This window comes from Scylla paramamosain, chromosome 27 (genome assembly GCF_035594125.1).
Source record: "Scylla paramamosain isolate STU-SP2022 chromosome 27, ASM3559412v1, whole genome shotgun sequence".
In the NCBI taxonomy this organism is placed as follows: domain Eukaryota; kingdom Metazoa; phylum Arthropoda; class Malacostraca; order Decapoda; family Portunidae; genus Scylla; species Scylla paramamosain.
The window spans coordinates 1972501-1992255 of record NC_087177.1 but is presented as its reverse complement, the minus strand read 5'-3'; the positions used below and the strand labels follow the sequence as shown (position 1 = coordinate 1992255).

The window sequence follows — 19755 nt, the reverse complement described above, 5'->3', positions numbered from 1 at the left end:
TCATCAAACATGAGTCCATTATTTCTTGTCCTATCCTGATATTTCTGAGTGATAATTTTGCGTATGTTCTCTCTATTAAATACCCTTTACCACTTAAAGACCTCTCTTAGATCCCTTATTAACCTACGTCTTTCTAAGGGATGTAAATTTAAAAGTTTCACTGTCCTCCTCATCCCCTGTATCTTTTAAGTCTCCTTTGTACTTAGTCCACTAGACCCACAGAGTATATCCGTCTTAGATCAGAGGAACCGATATTCAAGGGAAAAATCTAAGTACAGTGGACGAGAGTGTGGTATGTTTCTCGACTATCGACCGTCAGTGTGTTTTGGCTTACAATCATCGGGTATTGACACTACCAACCATACACGACCATTCTTTACTGTAGGTGGCCATTCTCTTGTACTTCACCGTAGATGATTTTTCCTTCACCGCCTCACTCAGAGCTACATGTTATTGGCAACTTAGTCAATACACGGTCAATCTTTAACTCTCGTCTTGAAATCTTCCCAGGTTTTATTTCCCTGAGGCGAGACACCACCACCACCACCACCCACCACCACCATCCAGTTTCTTTGCTGTCCCTTTCGCCCTGCTGCTGCTCACGCATGGAAAAGAGAGTAATATTGCCTCACGCCGCTCAGTCCCCTTGATGAAAGGCAAATGAATGACAACTTAAAGTGGCGCCGAGTCTGTCCGATCAGTGTGATGGTAGATGTTTTGGTTGGTCTTTATAAAGGTGTAGTAAAAAAGGCATTTAAATTATCTCTTTATTATATCATTATAAAAAGAACTTATTGAGTACCTGGTGAAGCCTCAGATAACTAATATGAGCTGCAGGTAACCAGGTATGGCGACTATCACTTCCGGAACACACACTTAAGGGATCCGGCACACATACGTAAGGGCAACCGGATACACACTTAACCGGACACATACTGAAGGCCACCCGGAACATACTGTAAGACCTTCCGGAACACATATTTAAGAGCACTATGAAAGGACAGCGTCACTTTTAAACCATCTGACGCTCTGCTATATAAAGACCCGCCCAGGTCACGGACTCTACAGCCAAGGGTCCCCGACAGGAGCTGTTTTCTAGGACAGAACTATACAGTATCTCTCTCCAGCCTCCCGCGAGACCCCGGCGTCCTATAAGCAATTAAGAGACTTGAGAAAATTCAACGAGATAACCTACAAAACTGGCGTATTTTGCATCCATAGACCTCTAAAGGGAGCGTGGGAGTGGGGTTAATGTGGCGGGTAAAGGGGGAGTATATAATGGAAACGTTCAATTTTGACAATAACTAAGTAGAAAATTTTTGGAGTAATATATATTGTGAGTACACAGTTAGTAGTAAATATAAAAACGATGAAGCTTACGTTCCCTTGTTTCTTTTTTCCCTCTAAATACACACTTGTTTAGTACCTCCGTCCCAACCTGTCCTGCCCCACGCGGGGTTGGCAGCGGGCCTGTTACAGTGAATCTCCGGGCCTCGTCTCCCTATGTGGGCTGATGAGACCATTTTAAATGGCAACTGCGTAATATAGCTCTCCGTTGTCTTAGGCGATCTTTCTTTCATTCTCGGCACGTAGGCCATTTATGTACTTGAACTTGGTATACAACACACACACACACACACACACACACACACGTTTAAGGTCACCTTGGACGTGAGATACAGCGGTTCCACAAGTCTTCAGGGCGCCACCAAGGGCACCTCTGATTGGCTCCAAGAGGTGAAGGTGACACTGGCGAGCGCTGGAGGCTCCCCCGACACCGGCTAGGCACAACGGTCCCCACCAGCAGCTGCTGGTCGGTGGTGGTGCGGCGCTATTGTCACACTGCACGTCTGGCTCTGGTTCCTGCACTGGATCTGTGAAGACGCGTGGCGTGTCTCTGAGACAGAAAACTTCACATCACTAATGATCCTTTCTGAGTGAGCGCTGGCTGGCCTCGGGGACGTGTGCTAGCCATCCGGTGCCTCGTGTCTCGGCGTGTTGCTCTACAGTAACACGCCGTACTGGGGCGAGGCGGCTCCGATCTCCCCTACCTCCCTCGGCTTCGCTACAAAGCTGGGGGAGTCTTGTCTTGTCACCTACGCGTAAATACTCCGGGACAGCACTTCATGGAGGTGCTGGAATATCCCTGCTGATGCCGCTGATACCTTTACCAAACCACCTGTGACCTTTGTGGCCTTTGTGACTCATACCCGCCTGGAGGACCCGTGCCCGCGGTGTGAAGGCGAGGACTTGGGGGAGGTTACAATGTTGAGCTGACCTCAGCTGACCCTACACACGGAGGGCGCCTACAGTCTTGCTCGCTACGTAACTTAAATGTTTCTACGTGAAATAACTTAACTTAGAAAAATACAAAGTGCTCCAAATACTGAAAGAAATAATTATAGCAGCAAAATATATCGATAGACAGAAGTCTGTAGTGATAATCTGTGCGGATGAAGACATCTGGTGACGTCGGTGATGAGTGATGATGTCCAGCCCCTCCGAGCCTCGGTTCGTACCTCTGCTCCTGCCGAGGCGGAGTGAGGCAGGGCGGGGCGGGGAGGGGCGGAAGAGGGCAGAACAGGGCGCCGTAAAAAGCGCAGCGCCGCCCTCAGCTGTGAAGAGAAGATGTGTTAGATTCTGGCGGCTGCACGTCCATTCAGCCTTATTTCAGTTGCTTCATCCTATGTACATTTCAGTCTATTTATATTTCTGGTTATTGATTTGCAACAGATTAAAAAAGAAAAGAAAACAGGGAAGCTCTAAAGCAAATAAAAAAAAATACAACACTTAATAAACCAAGAGAAGAATGAGGCCACGCAATATTTTTTAGTCGTTGTGGTTCTTTATTTAACGATTTGGTGGAAATGTGATAGTTAGGCCGCCGCACTCCACACCTCGTCTGCGTGCATGTGACGTGTGTTGCTGCGAGGCCCATGCAAGCAGCCGTGGGTGGGGAATAAATTATTCTGTTTGACGAAGAAAACGAGTGTGAGTGTGGCTGTTATGCACACTTGGGTCTTCCAGTATATTAGTCTGTCTCATAAAACTTTCCGAGAACCCTGCATTAACTGCCATCTTGTCTTGGGTAATACACGTATGCGTCAGTGATCGTGTCCTAATGTATCCTATGATCGAGCAATACATACATACAGCTGCCTCCTTTTATATTAATGTTGCGCATGCTATATCACTCAGCGTCTTTCGGAATGGATCAGGTGATAATATTCTTGGGAAGGATTCATAAGAGATGGAATGTACTTGTATTCAGTTTATATTGATAAACTGAAGAGCCTGTTTATTTTATTTTTTTTCTCTTTTATCTTCGCATGACTTAGGCTGTTACAAGAGAACACAAGGTAGGAACATAATTGGCTGACCCGATTGGAACCACGAGATGCTCTTTTCCTTTTTTTTTTTTTTTTTTTTAAGATTCTGGCAATGAAGTGATTTCCCTTATTTGACATAGTGTTTGTCTTTAGCCATCGGTCAGCCTTCATGACACGAAAAGATTAACCTCTCTCTCTCTCTCTCTCCCTCGACTCATTATATTTCACAACAAATGGACAGAAGCAAAGTGTATTTTGTAAGAATTCCTATTTTTTTTCCTAAACTTATAAACAATCGAAAGCAGAGATACGTACTGAAGAGCAAGGGATGTCTGCCGTTAACGCCTCATGGGTATTAAGGTGAAAAGTAACAAAAAAGTGAAATGTCGTGAACTGTTTAGATCTACGTGCTTTACCAACCTCGGCCATCCGTGGAAAGCTTTCGTTAAATAGTGTTTCCTGATGAACCTTCCAAATTGTTCATAAACTCGAAGGCTGTGAGCGTTAGGGAAAGATTGAAAACTCGTATGTACAATGCGGGAGTGAAAGAAATAAACAAAAAAGAGACCATGAAAGGGAATCCTTAAATCCATTCAACAGTAAATTGGAGCGGTATTTTGTCGGATTCCAATTAGCTATAATCTGGCAGGTATGTCGCCGCTGTCACCTGTGCTGCGGCATAATAGACTGTGTGTGTGTGTGTGTGTGTGTGTGTGTGTGTGTGTGTGTGCAGGACTCAGCGGGAAATGTTTGAAGGATTTGTGCTGCGTATACTGGTACATTTCTTTTGCATGGCTTTATTTATTTGTTTATTTCTTCTTTTTTTTTACTTGATTAATTTATTTGTTTATTTACTATTCATGCGTTTCATATCGTCTATTTATGCATTTATTTGACTGTGTGTATAAATTTATCAATCCAGTATCGACGTAACTTTATTTTAATTAGTCATTTATCAATAAACTATTTCATCTCTTTTATATATCTAATTTTTACTTAATGTATGTTATATATATATATATATATATATATATATATATATATATATATATATATATATATATATATATATATATATATATATATATATATATATATATATATATATATATATATATATATATATATATATAATTTAATAATTTACATATTCACGTATGAATGTATTAATCTGCAGTGTAGTGCGCCATCATCTGTTACGCAGAGGTGTTAAAGCAAGCAAGTGTATCTCTGGCGTGGGCACACTGTGTAACCCGCGGGAGTCACTCCTTGGCGGCTTCTGCAAGGTGGTAAGTCCAGGCCGTCACCAGGCGGGAAGCAGCAGCACGTTAGTGACACACAAGCTAACATATCACACAGCCAAGACCCGCAGACGCCTCCTCCCCTTTGCTACTGCGGACTACAGTGAAGGACTAGAGGGAGGGAGGGTGGGAGGGGAGGGAAAGAGGATAACGCGAGGAATTGTAACTGTAACTCTTGCATGAAAGCAATTATACATATCAGAGTAACACGAAATGGCGTTTTCTTTCACTGTTAGCTGAGAAAATTGTTGCCAGATTATAATTTTTTAGTCAATATAAATATCTAGAAACCATGAAGGTGATAAAACAGCATTTCAGCTTGTTCCGCAACGATAACTTTTAACGCTTTCAGTTATTTTTCCAATTAACAACGTCCGTCTAGATAATTAAAAAAACGACCGACCGAAACGTAAACGAAAAACGAATGGGTTTAAATTTTGCCCATAAATCGCGGCTTCCATGTCTGAACTAGAAATATTTTTCCCATCAGCATCACCAACACCACCACCACCACTACTACCACCACCACCACCACCACCACTATACAACTAAAAAGCAGCCAGAGCAATGTCCGCCTCTCCCCATCCCTGGATCTCAAAGTATGCGGCGCCCTGGGTAAAGGTAACGAGGAGGAAATAATTATGGTGCAGGAAACTCGACCCTCTAGCGTGGCGATATTAGCCTTAAAACTGCCTAATGGGTGTCCTATCGAGCTTCCTCTACTTTTCCTGTTAAGTGTAGCGTCTTGAAAACTTGTGTTATTTTGGGCTGCGTGACGTCAGCGATGGTCTGGCTAAGAAGGAGATCCGTTTGTGGAATTGTGCAAGGGAAGGAGAGGAGGAAGGGAGGAACGGAGGAAGGGAACTGAAAGAAGAAAGGGAAGGACGGAGAGCTAGAAAGGAGATAGGATGGAAGGAAAGAAAATTCGTAATTCTCGAAAGTACGAAAGTGTGTGTGAAGAGGAAAAGTGGAGAAATAATATAAAAAGTAAAGAAAGCAGTGGAAAAAATATTGAAAGAGGAAAAAAAGGAGACGATAAAACGAAAGAAAAAAATAGGAAAAATAAAAAAAAATAAAAATGAAGGAAAAGAAAGAAGGCGGGAGAAAGAATAAAATTAAATAAGGGAAAAGACAAAGAGAGAGAGGGAGGGAGAAGAAAGGATGACAAATGGAAAGAATGGAAAAAAGGGAAAAAAATACGGAAGGGTGAAGAAAAAAGAAAGTACAAAGGAGGAAAATAAATGAAGGAGGTGGAATATTATACTGGACTAGAGAGAGAGAGAGAAAGAGAAAGGCAGGAAGGGTTACGTAAGAACTTAAGACCTACACAAGGTTATTTGTCAACGATACATCAAGTAGGAAGGAAATGATGGATAGTGACAGCTGGATTAGAGGGACCAGGAGGGGAGACTATCGGACTATTGGAATAAAGGATGGAGGAAGAAAGGGAAAAAATAAGAAAGGAAAAATATAGAGTTTGAGAGGAAAATATTTGACGAAGGAAGGGACGTTGAGTGGATGAAAGGATGGTGTGAGGGGACTGCAAGGAGGCTGTGAGAGGCTGAAAGGAAGGTGTGAGGGGCTGGAAGGAGGATGTGAGGTGCTGGAAGGAAGAAGTGAGGAGCTGGAAAGACGGTGTAAGGCGCTGGAAGAAGGGAGTGAGAGGAAGGAATGAAGGAGTGGAGATAAAGAACTGGAAGGACGATGTACAGTGGAGTGCAAAAGACACGATGGAGAACTTGATGAACGAGAGGGAATGTGTACGTAGAAGGAAAGCAGTGAGTCTGTAAGGCCAGGAAGGAACGTAGGTGAAGGCCAAGGTTCAGACACTACACAGTTATTACCTTACTTAGTCGATGCACGAGAGGGTCACTGGACGTCCGACTTACTGCTAAATCCTCTTCCTTGTTAAACTGAACCACGCCTTACAGGATGAATTAAACTGAACTGAATCATCGTTTACAAGCCATATGTTACCAGTTATTGAATCTTAATCTTGGCTGACTGAACTGACCATTTTCTCTGTAATCGAGTGAACTTTCATCCACTAACTCAGGCGGGTTCTTGCATCAACTGGACCTTCTGTCATCATAAGATTCCAGACAATTTACTGGAAAACCCGCGTGCCTCGTTGAGCGTGTGAAGTGCCGGCGGCCAGTGAATCAAGAACCACATTTACTAGTTTTTCTTATTGTGTCAATGCCGACTCCGGCCGACTGAGCTCTGGTGCGTGAGGCGGCTACTTACTGGGCCGCCGCTGAGCACTGCCGCCCTGCCGTGACCACGTCGTCACTCGCCACACGACGGACTTTGTACTTGACTGTCATGTTCCGTGGGGGAAGCTTTACTGAACACAGTCGAACAGCAGAGTTCACCCTGAGAGCCAGACAGCGGGATGGGGAGGGAAGGGGCAGCAGAGGGAAGGTGAATCATTACTTTCTCAGTCTCGTTGAGGAAGGGCGTGCGAGCCTCCATCATGCAGGCTCAAGGGAACACGGCACAAGGTAAGCCAGGAAGCAGGTCAGTGGCAAATGTTTACCAATGAGTAAGAAACAAAAGTTACACCTTAGGAGTTAAGGGAAACACTGAGAGCACCTGAGCCGAGGCGTGAGTTAGGTGGGGCGTGGCCCCGCGGGGTGAGGGACAGAGCCCACGGAGCCTTGAGCGGGGCTTCACGAGGACTGCTTGGCAGGGGCACTCCCCCGCCTGTTGTTCTCCTTGGTCTTGGAGCTGCTGAACCAGTTTCCTCCAAACATCTTGCCCAGGAGGCCGCTACCACTACCGCAGAAAGGAACACGTCAACACCAGCAGTCAGACAGCCTCCTTGACAGTAAAGCCTTGCAACACTGTGGTACTTAAATGCTGCTACATAAAAAAGCCATTGAATACAAAGCATTATTGAATAATAAAAAAACAAAAAAACGCAGGGGAGCTGAGGAAGGGTGGAAGAGAGAGCGAGGCGGAGCCATGAACTCTGCTGTTACTGTCGGTGTCTTGCCGGCGGCGCCTGGCCCTTCCGGAGCCGAGCGCGGGCCCAGGAGAGAACCAGCACCGCCAGGCCAAGACCCATCAAGGTCACGCCAATATCAGAGAGGATGTATTTGAGGAACATGAGAGACAAAAAGGCAAAGACGAGGCGGTAGATGCTAGAAACGAAGGAGAACAGGGAACATCAGGATTATTACATATAAAGCCATCCCAGCACTGTAGGTCACATATATCATTGCATGCACCTCACTCACTCCCTGGTGGCGGAAGTGTATCAGTGTTCATGCATACACACACGTGCGCACACCCACTCACCCACACATTCACACACACACACACACACTCACACACACACTGCCTTTACTACTGTTATTGCTACTGCTGCTGCTACTTGTACCAATACGACCACTTTCACTATTACCAGTACTGCCACCATCACCACCAACACTGCCACAGGGCTCTCAATCTATTCTCTCACAACCAATCAGTCAGCACTTGTAAATGTATTGTAGATTATCGTCTTTTTCTTTTTCGTAGCAAAGTGTTACTGTGTGTGTGTGTATGTGTGTGTGTGTAAAGATATCAAATAACGGACCTGGGTGCTTTCTGCAGAACAAGTGCCGTGGTGTGGTTGCATGTTTAGTACAAGAAAGTAGGAACACTTATTGAGGACAGATAGGGTGTGCAGGCAGTGTGAAATAAGATGTAAAACCAGTGTAGGAAAGACAGAGACAGGTGACCTATGAGCCTATTGGATAACGTCTCCATCCTACCACAACCTTCGTCTCAGCCCCAAATCAAATGTCATCAGTCATAAACGTATAGCTAGATATTTTCCCTTCATCGCTTGCCAAATTTTAGCTCACTGTAATCTAAGACCTTCACTTCTTTGCTAATTTTATCCTCAGATCCTTTATATATAGCCACCACTCTAATGTCGCATGAGAACCATCCTATAATCAGAGACTCTTCGCCATATCAGTCTCTTTTGAAGTACCGCGGGAACCTCACCCACACTCACTTAACCTCCACTTATCGTTACGTTCCCCCTTGTTACTCAGACAAATAAAGAGGAAAATGCTCAGGGGAAGGAATGGCACTGAGGGAAGACGTCTTTCTGAAGGAGAGGTATGCGAAGGGGAGCTATAATCCTCTTGCGTGGGAGGAGGTGAGCCAGTAGCTTCTGGTGGGCGGGGAAGGAGGGCATGAGGAGAGAAGTGATTGTTACACCCTTCTCTTTATTTCAGCCATGGAAGGTTGCCTCATACGGCTGTTCCCTTTAAAGTTATTAAATGGAACAAAGACTGGCGTAGATTTCAAGTAAAGTATATGAGAATAAGTGTAAATACATTGATAAAAGTCAGCGATTTGTTACCTAACCATGGCAGTAAATAAATAAAAAGTAAATGAGTGAACAAATAAATATAAAAATCACGTTTTATTCATGAGTTTGGCGCTTCTTTTGACTACTGCCACTCCTTCGCTCCTTCACTCCTTCATCCGTCAATCTGTTTCTCAAAGCTATCAGTCTGAGAATGTCTCCCACCAATTGATGATTCTTCCCTTAATAAAAGTAGTAGGAGCACCACTGTCCCTCTCCCTTCCTCCCTTCTCCCCCTGCCTCCGTGCCCCCGTCCCCCACTCACCACCAGCCTGCCGCCGCGCATTATCTCGTCAAAAATTAACACTTCAAATTCATTTACGACTCTCCATTAAGACTAATTGCCACCTGCACCGTAAAATTTAATTGCAGTAATGAAAATAATAATGATAACACCAACTCAAGTAATAATAATAATAATAATAATAATAATAATAATAATAATAATAATAATAATAATGATGATAATATATGGGGAACGTAGTTTAATGGTTTTCTGACTTAAAAGCTCAAGCCTCGGCAAGTTACATAAAAGGTTCAGGCCGTGAAGGGAAAGTCCATAATACTGGCTGATGGAGGAGGGGCGTCGCCGCTCTCTGACCTATTCACTCTGGAATTTTGAATATTTGGGGGCCAAGAGGCGCAAATGGTCGCCTGGGAAAGGAGAGCGGAAAGAGGAGGAGGATATAAAGGAGTAGTAGTAGTAATAATAGTAGTAGTAACTATAGTAGTAGTAGTAGTAGTAGTAGTAGTAGTCATAGTAGAAGCAGTAACATAAGTAGTAGTAGTAGTATAAGGAGTAATAGTAACAGTAGTAGTAGTAGTAGTAGTAATAATAGTTGTCCTAGTTGTATTGGTTTTACTAATAATACTTCTAACAACAGCAACAGCAGTAGCAGCAGCAGGAATAAGGGGAATAGGAGACATTGGAGGAGAGTGGGAAGGAGGAAGAGGAGGAGGAGGAGGAGGAGGAGGAGGAGGAGGAGGAGGAGGAGGAGAGAGTGATGGATGAACAAATGAAGTATATATACGGAGAGAGAGAGAGAGAGAGAGAGAGAGAGAGAGAGAGAGAGAGAGAGAGAGAGAGAGAGAGAGAGAGAGAGAGAGAGAGAGAGAGAGAGAGAAGTAGTGTGTGTGTGTGTGTGTGTGTGTGTGAGTGCGGAAGCGCGCATTTCGCGTGATACGTGTAAAAATTAATGTATGTATATATCTTTTCGAACAAATTTATTATATGTGCTGGACCTCTCACCTCCATGGAATGCTGGGAGTGGTGGAGGTGGTGGTGGCGATGGTCTGAGGTGAGGGGCGAGGAGTGTTGAGGAGGCTGAATGGATGAAGATTAAGGGGCAGGGAAGAGGACTGGGAATGTAGGATAAGGGTTCATAAAGGCTAGGCTTAGGTTGAGGGCTTAGGATGGCTTAGGGTGTGCGAGGACAACACTCACCCTGATTTGTGCGCCTCGTCTTGACTGTCTATCGAGGCACCGACTGACTCTGAGAGACTGAGTCTGTCCTGGGAGTTGTTTGAGCCTTGGGAGCACGTGGACTCGCTTGAGGAGGCGATGGAGCTCTGAGAGTCCTTGTAGGAGGCGGCAGGGACTCCTTCCGCCTCCCTGAGTCTCGCCAGCTCCTCCTCCAGTGTCTTGATCATCTCCTCCTTCAGCGCCAGGGTGGATTTGACTGCCTCCAGCTCCTCGCGGTACTGTAGGGACACACACACACACACACACACACACACACACACACACACACACACATAAACATAAATGATTAGAAAAAGTAGTTACGAATATTGGTGTGTAGTACATCACTACTTTGCTATCATCGATATAATCTTTTTTAATCCACCATTATGCCATACGACCACCACCACCACCACCACCACCACCACCACCACTCCATCTACTTCATTATATCACATCACTGTACCAACTTTACTTTCCTCTCCACCTTAGCATACTGCACCACCACAGGTTACACCACTATCATCTTTGTCACCCGCCTGGTAACCATCACTTCAAACACTCCCCACAACCCTCCTTTCTTACTCATCCCCCTCACCGCACACCTGGCTCACCTGTGTGCAGTTATTGGTGGCCTCTGTGACCTGCTCCCGAAGACCCGCGTTCACGTACTCATGGTGCTTGGTCACGATCACACGCGCCTCCTCTACCGCCTGGAATTTCTCTGCTTCGAGCTCCTCCCTTAGTCGCTCTGTGTGTGATTCAGAACGGAAGTTAGGAGGGGATACTCGTACTGTGTATCTTGTAGCAAATGAAGATATGGAAGGGAAAAGAGAGAAAAGGATGGACTGTGCAGCTGTTGATTGTGCCTTTGTTTTGCATTGTACTTTGTTACATTATACTGTGATGTAAGTTACCGTGATATTTCATTGTTATGGTTCTTGGGAATGATAAGGAAACTCGCACAATGAGATATTGATCGCAAGTTTTTTTTCTTTTCATTAATTCTATTTTTGTGAACTATCAAATGAACCAACATAGATTACTTTGTTATTTGCTAGGATACACGAAAGGAACCACATTAAAGCCTTGCCACAGAGGGAATGTCTGATAACCTCACACTACCCTCGCCTGCTAATGAATGGCTGCCAGGACGTGATGGCATGTGACGTCAAGATAAGTAATAACGCACACACCAATTGCTTGAACTATTGACATTTAACCTATACAAGTAAGGACAACTATTCATCATATCTGAATGTCCAGTGAATCTGTACCACATTGATCTTCCAGTCAGTTACTCTTGTTGCGCTTACACATAAGGTACATAAGGTACGTTTCTGCTTACCTAGCGTGTGTGTATCTTGAGAACACGGTACGGTGCATACTAGTTTGAGACACTGAGTATTTCTTGCCTTAGAGTGGTGTGAATGACTCTCATATATGTGTGTGTGTGTGTGCGCGTGTGTGTGAGTGAGTGTATGCGCGCGCTCGCCATCTCCATCATCTGCATCGTATAGTCTTAACCTCGCAGTTTACGAGCGAATAAAGCTAGTGTTGCATGGTATTCCTTCCCGAGCGTCACATGCTAAATACACTCAGAACATGCTAAATACACTCAGAATACATTATAAATTTCATTTCCTCAGTCGCGCCATGACTGGAATTGCGTTCATGTTGTGTAATTAACCTGGAATTCTGCAAGGCTTTGAATATTTCGAGAAACAACATTTATTTAAACTTATTCCTTAGCGAGTGTGGTTCACACTTCACATGTAGCAGCAGAAGCAATGGAGGTAACGCCATTGATGTGCAGCGGTTTTGTTTATGGTTGTGATAAGCTTTCCTCTTTATGATCTTCAATAATAAACAAGAAACTCCATTTTTTCGGTAAATGTAACTCTTGATATGTTGAATTATGGTTTTTAAAAGTGAGCCTCCTAGAAACTTTATCGAAGTTCTACTGAAGAAATGTCTAGCATGAAAACCAAAATGCAGAGAAGAAAACTAGATAGAGAAAAAAAAATCTCTTATAAGTGCAAGGGTAGCTGTAGTAAAAAAAAAAAAAATAGTAATAATAAAGTTTTCCACTAGAAACTGTAAATTACAGAAAGTGAAGGAAATTTCTTCCTGGAAACTGTAAGGCCATTAAAGTTGAAAAAAGATGTGTTCCTGGAAACTATGAGGCAGTACAGAGGTAGTACAGAAATAAAAGTCTCTCGAAGCTGAGTTTTGCATTGAAAAAATACAAATTCCATGAAAACTACATAGTGCGTGGGCGCTTGAAGGACGAACAGACAGACAGAGACACAAAGAAACATAAAAATAGAAAACAAGAGGCGTGAAGCACAGAGAGACAGACGTGGAAGGTAAACATAATGAGCAGGTAAATGGACAGAGGTAACAGGCGGCTGACTCACCCATGCTGAGTCGGTGCTGCTCACACAGGTGCTCCATCTCGTCGTTGTGCATCTTCTCTGCCTGCTGGCGCGCGTCCTCGTCTGAGTCCTTCATGGCCACCTCCAGTCGAGCCTCCAGGTCTGACATGCGTTCCTTGTAGTCCGCACGAATCCGCTCTGAGGTGCAAAAGGAGGTGCCTTACTCAATTAATAAATAAAAATAGAAAAAAAGTAAATAGAAAATGGAAGCAAAACAGGTGAAGCTTTAAATCCGCACCAAGCTGCTCGGGGTAGAAATGTTTTTACCTCGTTGAGGAAAAAGAAAAAGGAATGGTGAAAAGTGGACGAGTTTTCAAGTTGGAGAGCACAAATGATTTAAATTTAAAATTTGAGAAATAAATAACATTAAAAATATTTCAGCTTCCCCCAAAAATAATAAATAGATAAAAACAAAAAAATCACTTACACAGCCTTGGCTCAAAACACGGAAACTTCTTGGAACTTATGTAAATTCCCATGCAACTTTCTTTCTGAGGCGGCAGTCTGAATGCATTTTTTTTCTCGTTGCGTCATCATTATGCAAAGCCGGCGCGTATTTATACAAGACTGAGAGAAGAAGAATGCAAGTGGAGGCGCTGCTACTATGAGTATTGCTGGAGTTTATATTTTTCTGTTTGTCTTTTTGTTGCATTGTTCAGCCAGTTGTCTTTTTATATATCCAGTTTATTTGTTCGTCTGCCCGCTTAGCTGCCAGTCTGTCTGTGTGTCTGTGTATATCAGTTTCAATCAGTCTGCTAATTTTTGTAATAGGTTGGTATATATGTGCAATTGTCTTTGTACATATATTTCCCTATCTGCCCATGTCTGTCTGTTTACGTATCTCCTGAAGGGACCCACCTAGTTCCTCGTGGTGTTTCTCCTGCAGCAGCTCCTGTGCCGACCAGTTCTTCTCGTCGAGACGCTGTAGCTTCCGTCGGAGCTCCCACACGTCCCTGTCTGCGTTGGTTCTCATGTTCTCCATCTCCTTGTGGTAGTAAGCGTCCTTCTCCGTCAGGCTGTCTTTGAGCTTTGACATCTGTGGTGCACAAATACGAATGAAACATCCTGCCTGATATACGTAACCGCAAACCTTTTCTTTCATTTTACTCATGCACAACACTTTTGAATAGTAATATTATTTCAGTGCATTATTGCTGATACTCGCTGTCATTTGCTGTCAAACATCTACATTATAAGTCGGTGAAGTATGTATAGACACTGATTATATTGCTATTAAAGACTGCAAAATAAGTGATATTGAAGAAAAACAAGAACAATACTTTCAATTAAAATAAATAAGCTTCCGAAGACACCTTGTTTTGTCTCCATATTTACTGTGTTATACTGACATGTTGCAGAGTGTCCCGGTTGTGTCTCATGTGAGGCGGATACAATGGTCAGAGATGCTACCGCCATCACAGAGATGTATAATTAAAGCACCAGATGGCGCATGCGAGATTAATAAAATACAGCTGGGCCCTTGATCTCGACCCCACATGAGGGACGAGAGGTTGCCCCGGAATGCCTGCCATTACCTGCCGCCCACCTGGTGCTCGCAGCGGGAACGGCTATGTGGCCAGACGCGGCATTTGTGGTAAAAGAGGTAATAATTTGGACAAAAGTTAGGTTCGTGCTTCAAAAAAGGCAAAAAAAATATTGTTAAACATGGTTTTCATGGACTGCGATAAGAAAAAAAGATGTAAGGATATTTAAAATGGTTTTCCTTGGTACAAATCGGAAAATTAAAAAAAGGTGGTAGAAAATACAGGCATTAAATCCGTGATGAAGCCCAATTAACAGAAAATTAAATCCAAACTCTTTTCCCGGTAAAAAAAAATAATACTGAAGAACAAATATAAAAATGTTCGTTGTAGGCGCCATATGACTCAACTGATGAGTGAACCAATCAATCAACCAATCACTGTGACACGTGGATGAACAGATGACTAAACTTTCCTTCTGGTGCACATTCATATCACTCTGCTCACCTCTTTGGTCATCTCCTCCTGGCGAAGTTCCCATGACTGCTTGAGCTTTCTGATCTCCTGCTCCTTCTGCACCTTCATGGACTCCACGGCGAGGTGCTTCTCCTCAGCGTGCAGCTCGTCCAGCTCCGCCTTGAGCCGGGAGCACTCAGACCGCAACTTGTCCTCCCACTGACGAGAAGAGAGTTTTATTGACTTGGTTCTCTTGCCGGATAAAAAAAAAAATCAGTTGGCGGCGACACTTTCCACTCACCATCCTTTCCCCGCATTCGTGCACTTGTAATCCCAAAGGTCCTTTCCCCTTTAATACAATTTGCGATTATGTTTATTACCAGGATTAAAACTGCACTGGCGACCCCCTATGGACATAATGGTCTATATATCACCTGCTGGTCTCTCTTTCCTATCTTTCCTTCCTTCCCCACGACCATCACCGCCTCCTTCCTCCCTCATCTACCTATGGCTGGACTTTTTTTCATCTTTCCTTCCCTTTTCGCATTAAACTCGATTCCTCTCTCCGGCCCCAAACGCAGCCTCTCATTCTCCGCCTCCCTTCATTCTTCATCTGCAGCTTCTCGTTCCTCCTCCTCTTCTTCCCTTCCCACCTTCAATATTCGTTAAAGTCTACTCCCACTCCCCATCCCTCCTTCCCTCCTTTCCTGCCTCCCTTACCCATAACCCCTCCTGCCTGGTCTCTCTTCTCGTCCCACGCTCCACCCACGTCCCTCCTGGAATCTCTGATAACGCCATGCCAAACTGTCCCCTTAATGAACGCCTCACTTAAGAGACTCATAAAGTACTAACACTAATTAAAAATAAATACGACAGATACGTCTAGTTTTTACTTCCCAGCTGTTCATCACGCAGCCCCATCCCGCCCTGCCCCGACCCGACCTGCCCCTCTTGCACTGAACATTTAATTCAACAAATTTTACGCAAAGCTTATACAGACTCTTCAAAGTAAGTAGATAAGTACTGGTAGATGTTCAAGAATAAATGCTTGTAGATAGTCAACAGTTCAATATCAAGATTGTACAGGTTCCTGAGTTTTAATTTTTTGGTGTGTGTATATTCAATTTTTAGCATATCTATACGAAACACTGTAAAAAAATGTTAAAAAAAAAACGTTTACCATTAATTTCCATCCAAACATTTCCAAAAAATAACTCGTTCTGAATAGCTGAAGCTGTGAGACACTCAGGAAGGTAATCCACATTATCATTTTTGCATGGCATTGTTGTTACTACATAGAGAACGACCGTGAAAGCACTAAGAATAATGTAATGAAAGCACAGTTATAATCTTTGGCATTACAGTCGTATGTTGAACCTTGTCGGGCGAAATGAAGCAATTAAGGCGATTCATCCCTCATAGCTTTCCTTCCCTTTCCTCGCCCTCCGCGTATCGTCACATGCAAGTCAATTAAGGAGACGCGAGGGCGATACAGCGACAACTCTGCTCATCTTCCCACGCACTTCAGGGACGGGAAGCCTTGGAGGTGACGCTAGCGGGGGCGAGTTCGGGATCTAGGCGGTCATTGCTTGATTGGTGAACAGTTAAGGCTTCTCAATCAGCTCCCCTTACAGGCACATAATGATAGTTACATTGCCTAATAGCACAATAAATCACCATGAATACCTGTGCTTCATAATTGTAAGTAAATTGTCTTCTGAAAACGTCTTCCCTGGTTCCCCTCGTAAAGTCTTAGTCATACAGTATATGGTATTATGAAATTTAACACCTAGTATGTATTGAATTTATGGGGGAACTTCGAAGTGCACCTAAGGGTCGTATTCTGACACGCTTTGCACTCTCACCGCGACTATTTTCAAAGGCCACAGATATAATTAGTCGCGTTCTCAAGGGTGTTTCTCCTGTTGATAATGTAAAAATCTTATCAATCTATCTGGAACGCCAATAACATTCTTTAAAACCCGCGTAGCTTCAACTAGAGCCTTTTGAATATGGTGGAGATGAGAAGCAGAAGTTCTTCACGGTATGGTATCTAATCCTACGTATTCTCTCTAAGATTTATATAAAACTTTGAACTACACCTGAATATCCCTCCTACGTACCCTGGAAATCTTTTAAATCTTGCCTTGTCTTCAATCCTTTAACCCTAGAATAATGAAGAATTTCGAATTACACACACGTAAATATCTAAGACCTATGTATCTTGTCATTTCTGTGGTTCCTGTAGTAATCCCTACGTATCCATTGTTCCAGGTGCCCTTAATCAACGCCACACCCGACTAATAGGTCATCTGTCACTCTGTCCTCCACACGGCTGAGCTTCCCACATCAGGTTAGTACTCATCACGTGTTGCAGTATTCATGTGATGCAAAAACACGACATTTAGACAGCGTTCTTGTGATTGTGCCAAATTCACGTAATATTTAGTTCATCTAATCGAGTTTAATTTCCATTTCATGAAAGTAGTAGTAAGAATAATAGTAATAATAATAATAATAATAATAATAGCAATGTAAGTATCTCTCTCTGAAATCTCAGGTAAATTCTCTTTTGCATAAAACCTGGTAAATGAAGGTATGTTTTTAAATTGTTTCATAAAAGACTGTTGTTGTTATTGTTATTATTATTATTATTATTATTATTATTATTATTATTATTACTATTATCATTACCAATTAACTTTACTATCATTACATTCACGCACTCAGCCAGACACAATCCCCTCCCCGTTAATTGCATTCTCCTTGAGCGGACACGGGCTCTTCTTACCTCGGCGTTGAGTTCATTCTTCATCTTTTCCTGTTTCTGCCTAAATTCTGCCTCCGTCTCCTCCGCCTGCCGCTTAGCCCGCTGAAGGGTGCTCTGCGGGAGAAAGACCTCCGTTATGAGCGTTTTGTGGCCAGGAGTGGGTGAGTGTTCGGTGTGTGTGTGTGTGTGTGTGTGTGTGTCTAGGTGTCTTTGTCTAATTAATTTTCTTTCCTAGCTCTATTATAGTCGATCTGATATACATTGGCTCAAGTGATCATATTCCCTTCAATGTGTGTGTGTTGGACACCATTATATTTGGTATTCTTATGTATTCATTAATTCATATAAACATATAGATACAGAACAATAATGATACAAAAAAGTCACCCTGAAATATTAATGATGATGATAATAACACTAATAATATCGCTAAGTACCCATGGCGAGTATTTAATTATAGACACAATTTTCATTAGTTTCATAAAGTTTATAATTATCTTCGAAATGAGGCCCCGCCAGATTTATTAATGAATGCGACGCCCTGCTTGTGTACGAGTATGTCCACCTCGAAGGAAGTAAAATTGACGCAAATTATGTCTGCTATGTGAGTGTGTGCATCTCCGGGACCTGTGTGTGTGTATGTGTGTTCGCTGCAGCAGGTGACGTCAGGAGCGGATGTGTTCCCTTTAAAGATGCAGAGGTGAGCGGGAAGACTGTGGTGGTGGTGGTGGTGGTGGTGGTGGTGGCGGTGGTGGTGGTGGTGGTAGTGGTGGTGGTGGTGGTCAGTAGCTGTTGTACCAGAAACATGGCTCACCACTCATTACATAACAAATCCAAAACTTCTTCACATTTTTCAAAGCAGAATACAAATCTAGCAGGCATCTTCTCTTGTCTTTACTCTTCTACTTGTTCTTGACTTTAGAGGAAGACGTCAAGAAATTAACGTCAGGGGAGCTCGTTGTTTTTTTGAGTAAATTCACAACATATGTGTGGGAATCAATCACATCGGAGTCCGTGTGGGCAATGACAGGAGCAGGAGCAGCAGTGGATGGTGATGAGCAATAGTCAGTGTCCTTGTGATGGTGGAGGGAGGTGAAGGGAGTAGCGTGCCCTTTATGGCAGTGAAATGGTCTCCTCAACTCACCTGGTAGTGGCCGGCGGGACACAGAGGCGAGACAGCGCAAAGGGACACACACACAGACACACAAACACTTCCTACCTGGCGGGATGCGGGTGCTTTCTTGAGGCCTCGTATTTCCTCCTCAAGAATTTTCTCCCGCACTTTGAGGTGTTCCATTTCCCTCGCCGAGGCCCGCAGCGCCTTCTGCAGCTCGTTGGTCACACCGCGAAGCTGGATGGCCTCCGCCTCGTAGCTCTTCAGATGACCCACCTCGGGAACACAAGGGTCACACGGGTCACACACACGTCCCGGAGTTCCCGACCCGGGCGGGGATAGCGAGTAACAAGCAGGAGTGAAGGAAAACAGGAAGGCATGGGGGTGTCCCGGTGTGGAAGGTGAATATCAGGGGTGAGGGTCTTACAGAACTATCCAACGGTCAGGAATGGAATGGGGATCACTTATGTCAATTGTGTCCTTAATTGGTTGGTTTGTATGCCAATAACTAGACCTTGGTGTATTAAATTTATGTTACACGAGGGATAACATCTGAATTAAGACTTTACAAGAGAAAACAAGAACTAACTGAGAAACAAACATGCGTCCATTATAACCTAGAACTATTTCCTTCACTACGAAGTGTTCTATGTGTCAGAACTATGGTCATAAGAACTTTGCGCGGCTCTACTGGAATGTGTGGACAAAAACTGAATTACGGACCAGGACGGGAAGTGGGACGTGTGGCTTACTAAGAAGCGGAAGCAGGATACATGTAGCACGGCTAAGGAGCAGCAGGAGCGGCACCAGGAGCAGGAGCAGGACGTCAGTAGGGAAAGTGAAGTAGTAAAGGAAACACCAGGAGAAGCGAAGCAGATGTTGGGCATCATGCAACACTGAGGCGCGGACTACCTCACCTTGACTGGCTCATGCGTCTCCTTCCTCACACACACACACACACACACACACACACACACACACACACACACACACACACACACACACACACACACACACACACGCACCACTCACATG

At 43.8% G+C, this 19755-nt stretch overlaps 1 protein-coding gene across 10 annotated transcripts in view; it reads right to left on the bottom strand.

Annotated features, from left to right (window-relative positions):
- Nucleotides 1-753: 753 nt before the first annotated feature.
- Nucleotides 754-19755, bottom strand: part of LOC135114024 (trichohyalin-like) — a 188426-nt gene continuing 169424 nt past the window's right edge. For 3 of the 10 annotated variants that reach the window (XM_064029644.1, XM_064029646.1, XM_064029645.1), the window contains 8 exons: nucleotides 18826-18996; nucleotides 17628-17720; nucleotides 14888-15055; nucleotides 13758-13935; nucleotides 12882-13037; nucleotides 11076-11212; nucleotides 10444-10700; nucleotides 7421-7776 (listed from right to left, as the gene is read on the bottom strand). In XM_064029644.1, coding sequence (XP_063885714.1) covers nucleotides 7611-7776; nucleotides 10444-10700; nucleotides 11076-11212; nucleotides 12882-13037; nucleotides 13758-13935; nucleotides 14888-15055; nucleotides 17628-17720; nucleotides 18826-18996 — 1326 coding nt within the window. In that variant the 3' untranslated portion in view covers nucleotides 7421-7610. The other 7 variants (XR_010275176.1, XR_010275177.1, XM_064029647.1 and 4 more) reach the window with 7 other exon arrangements.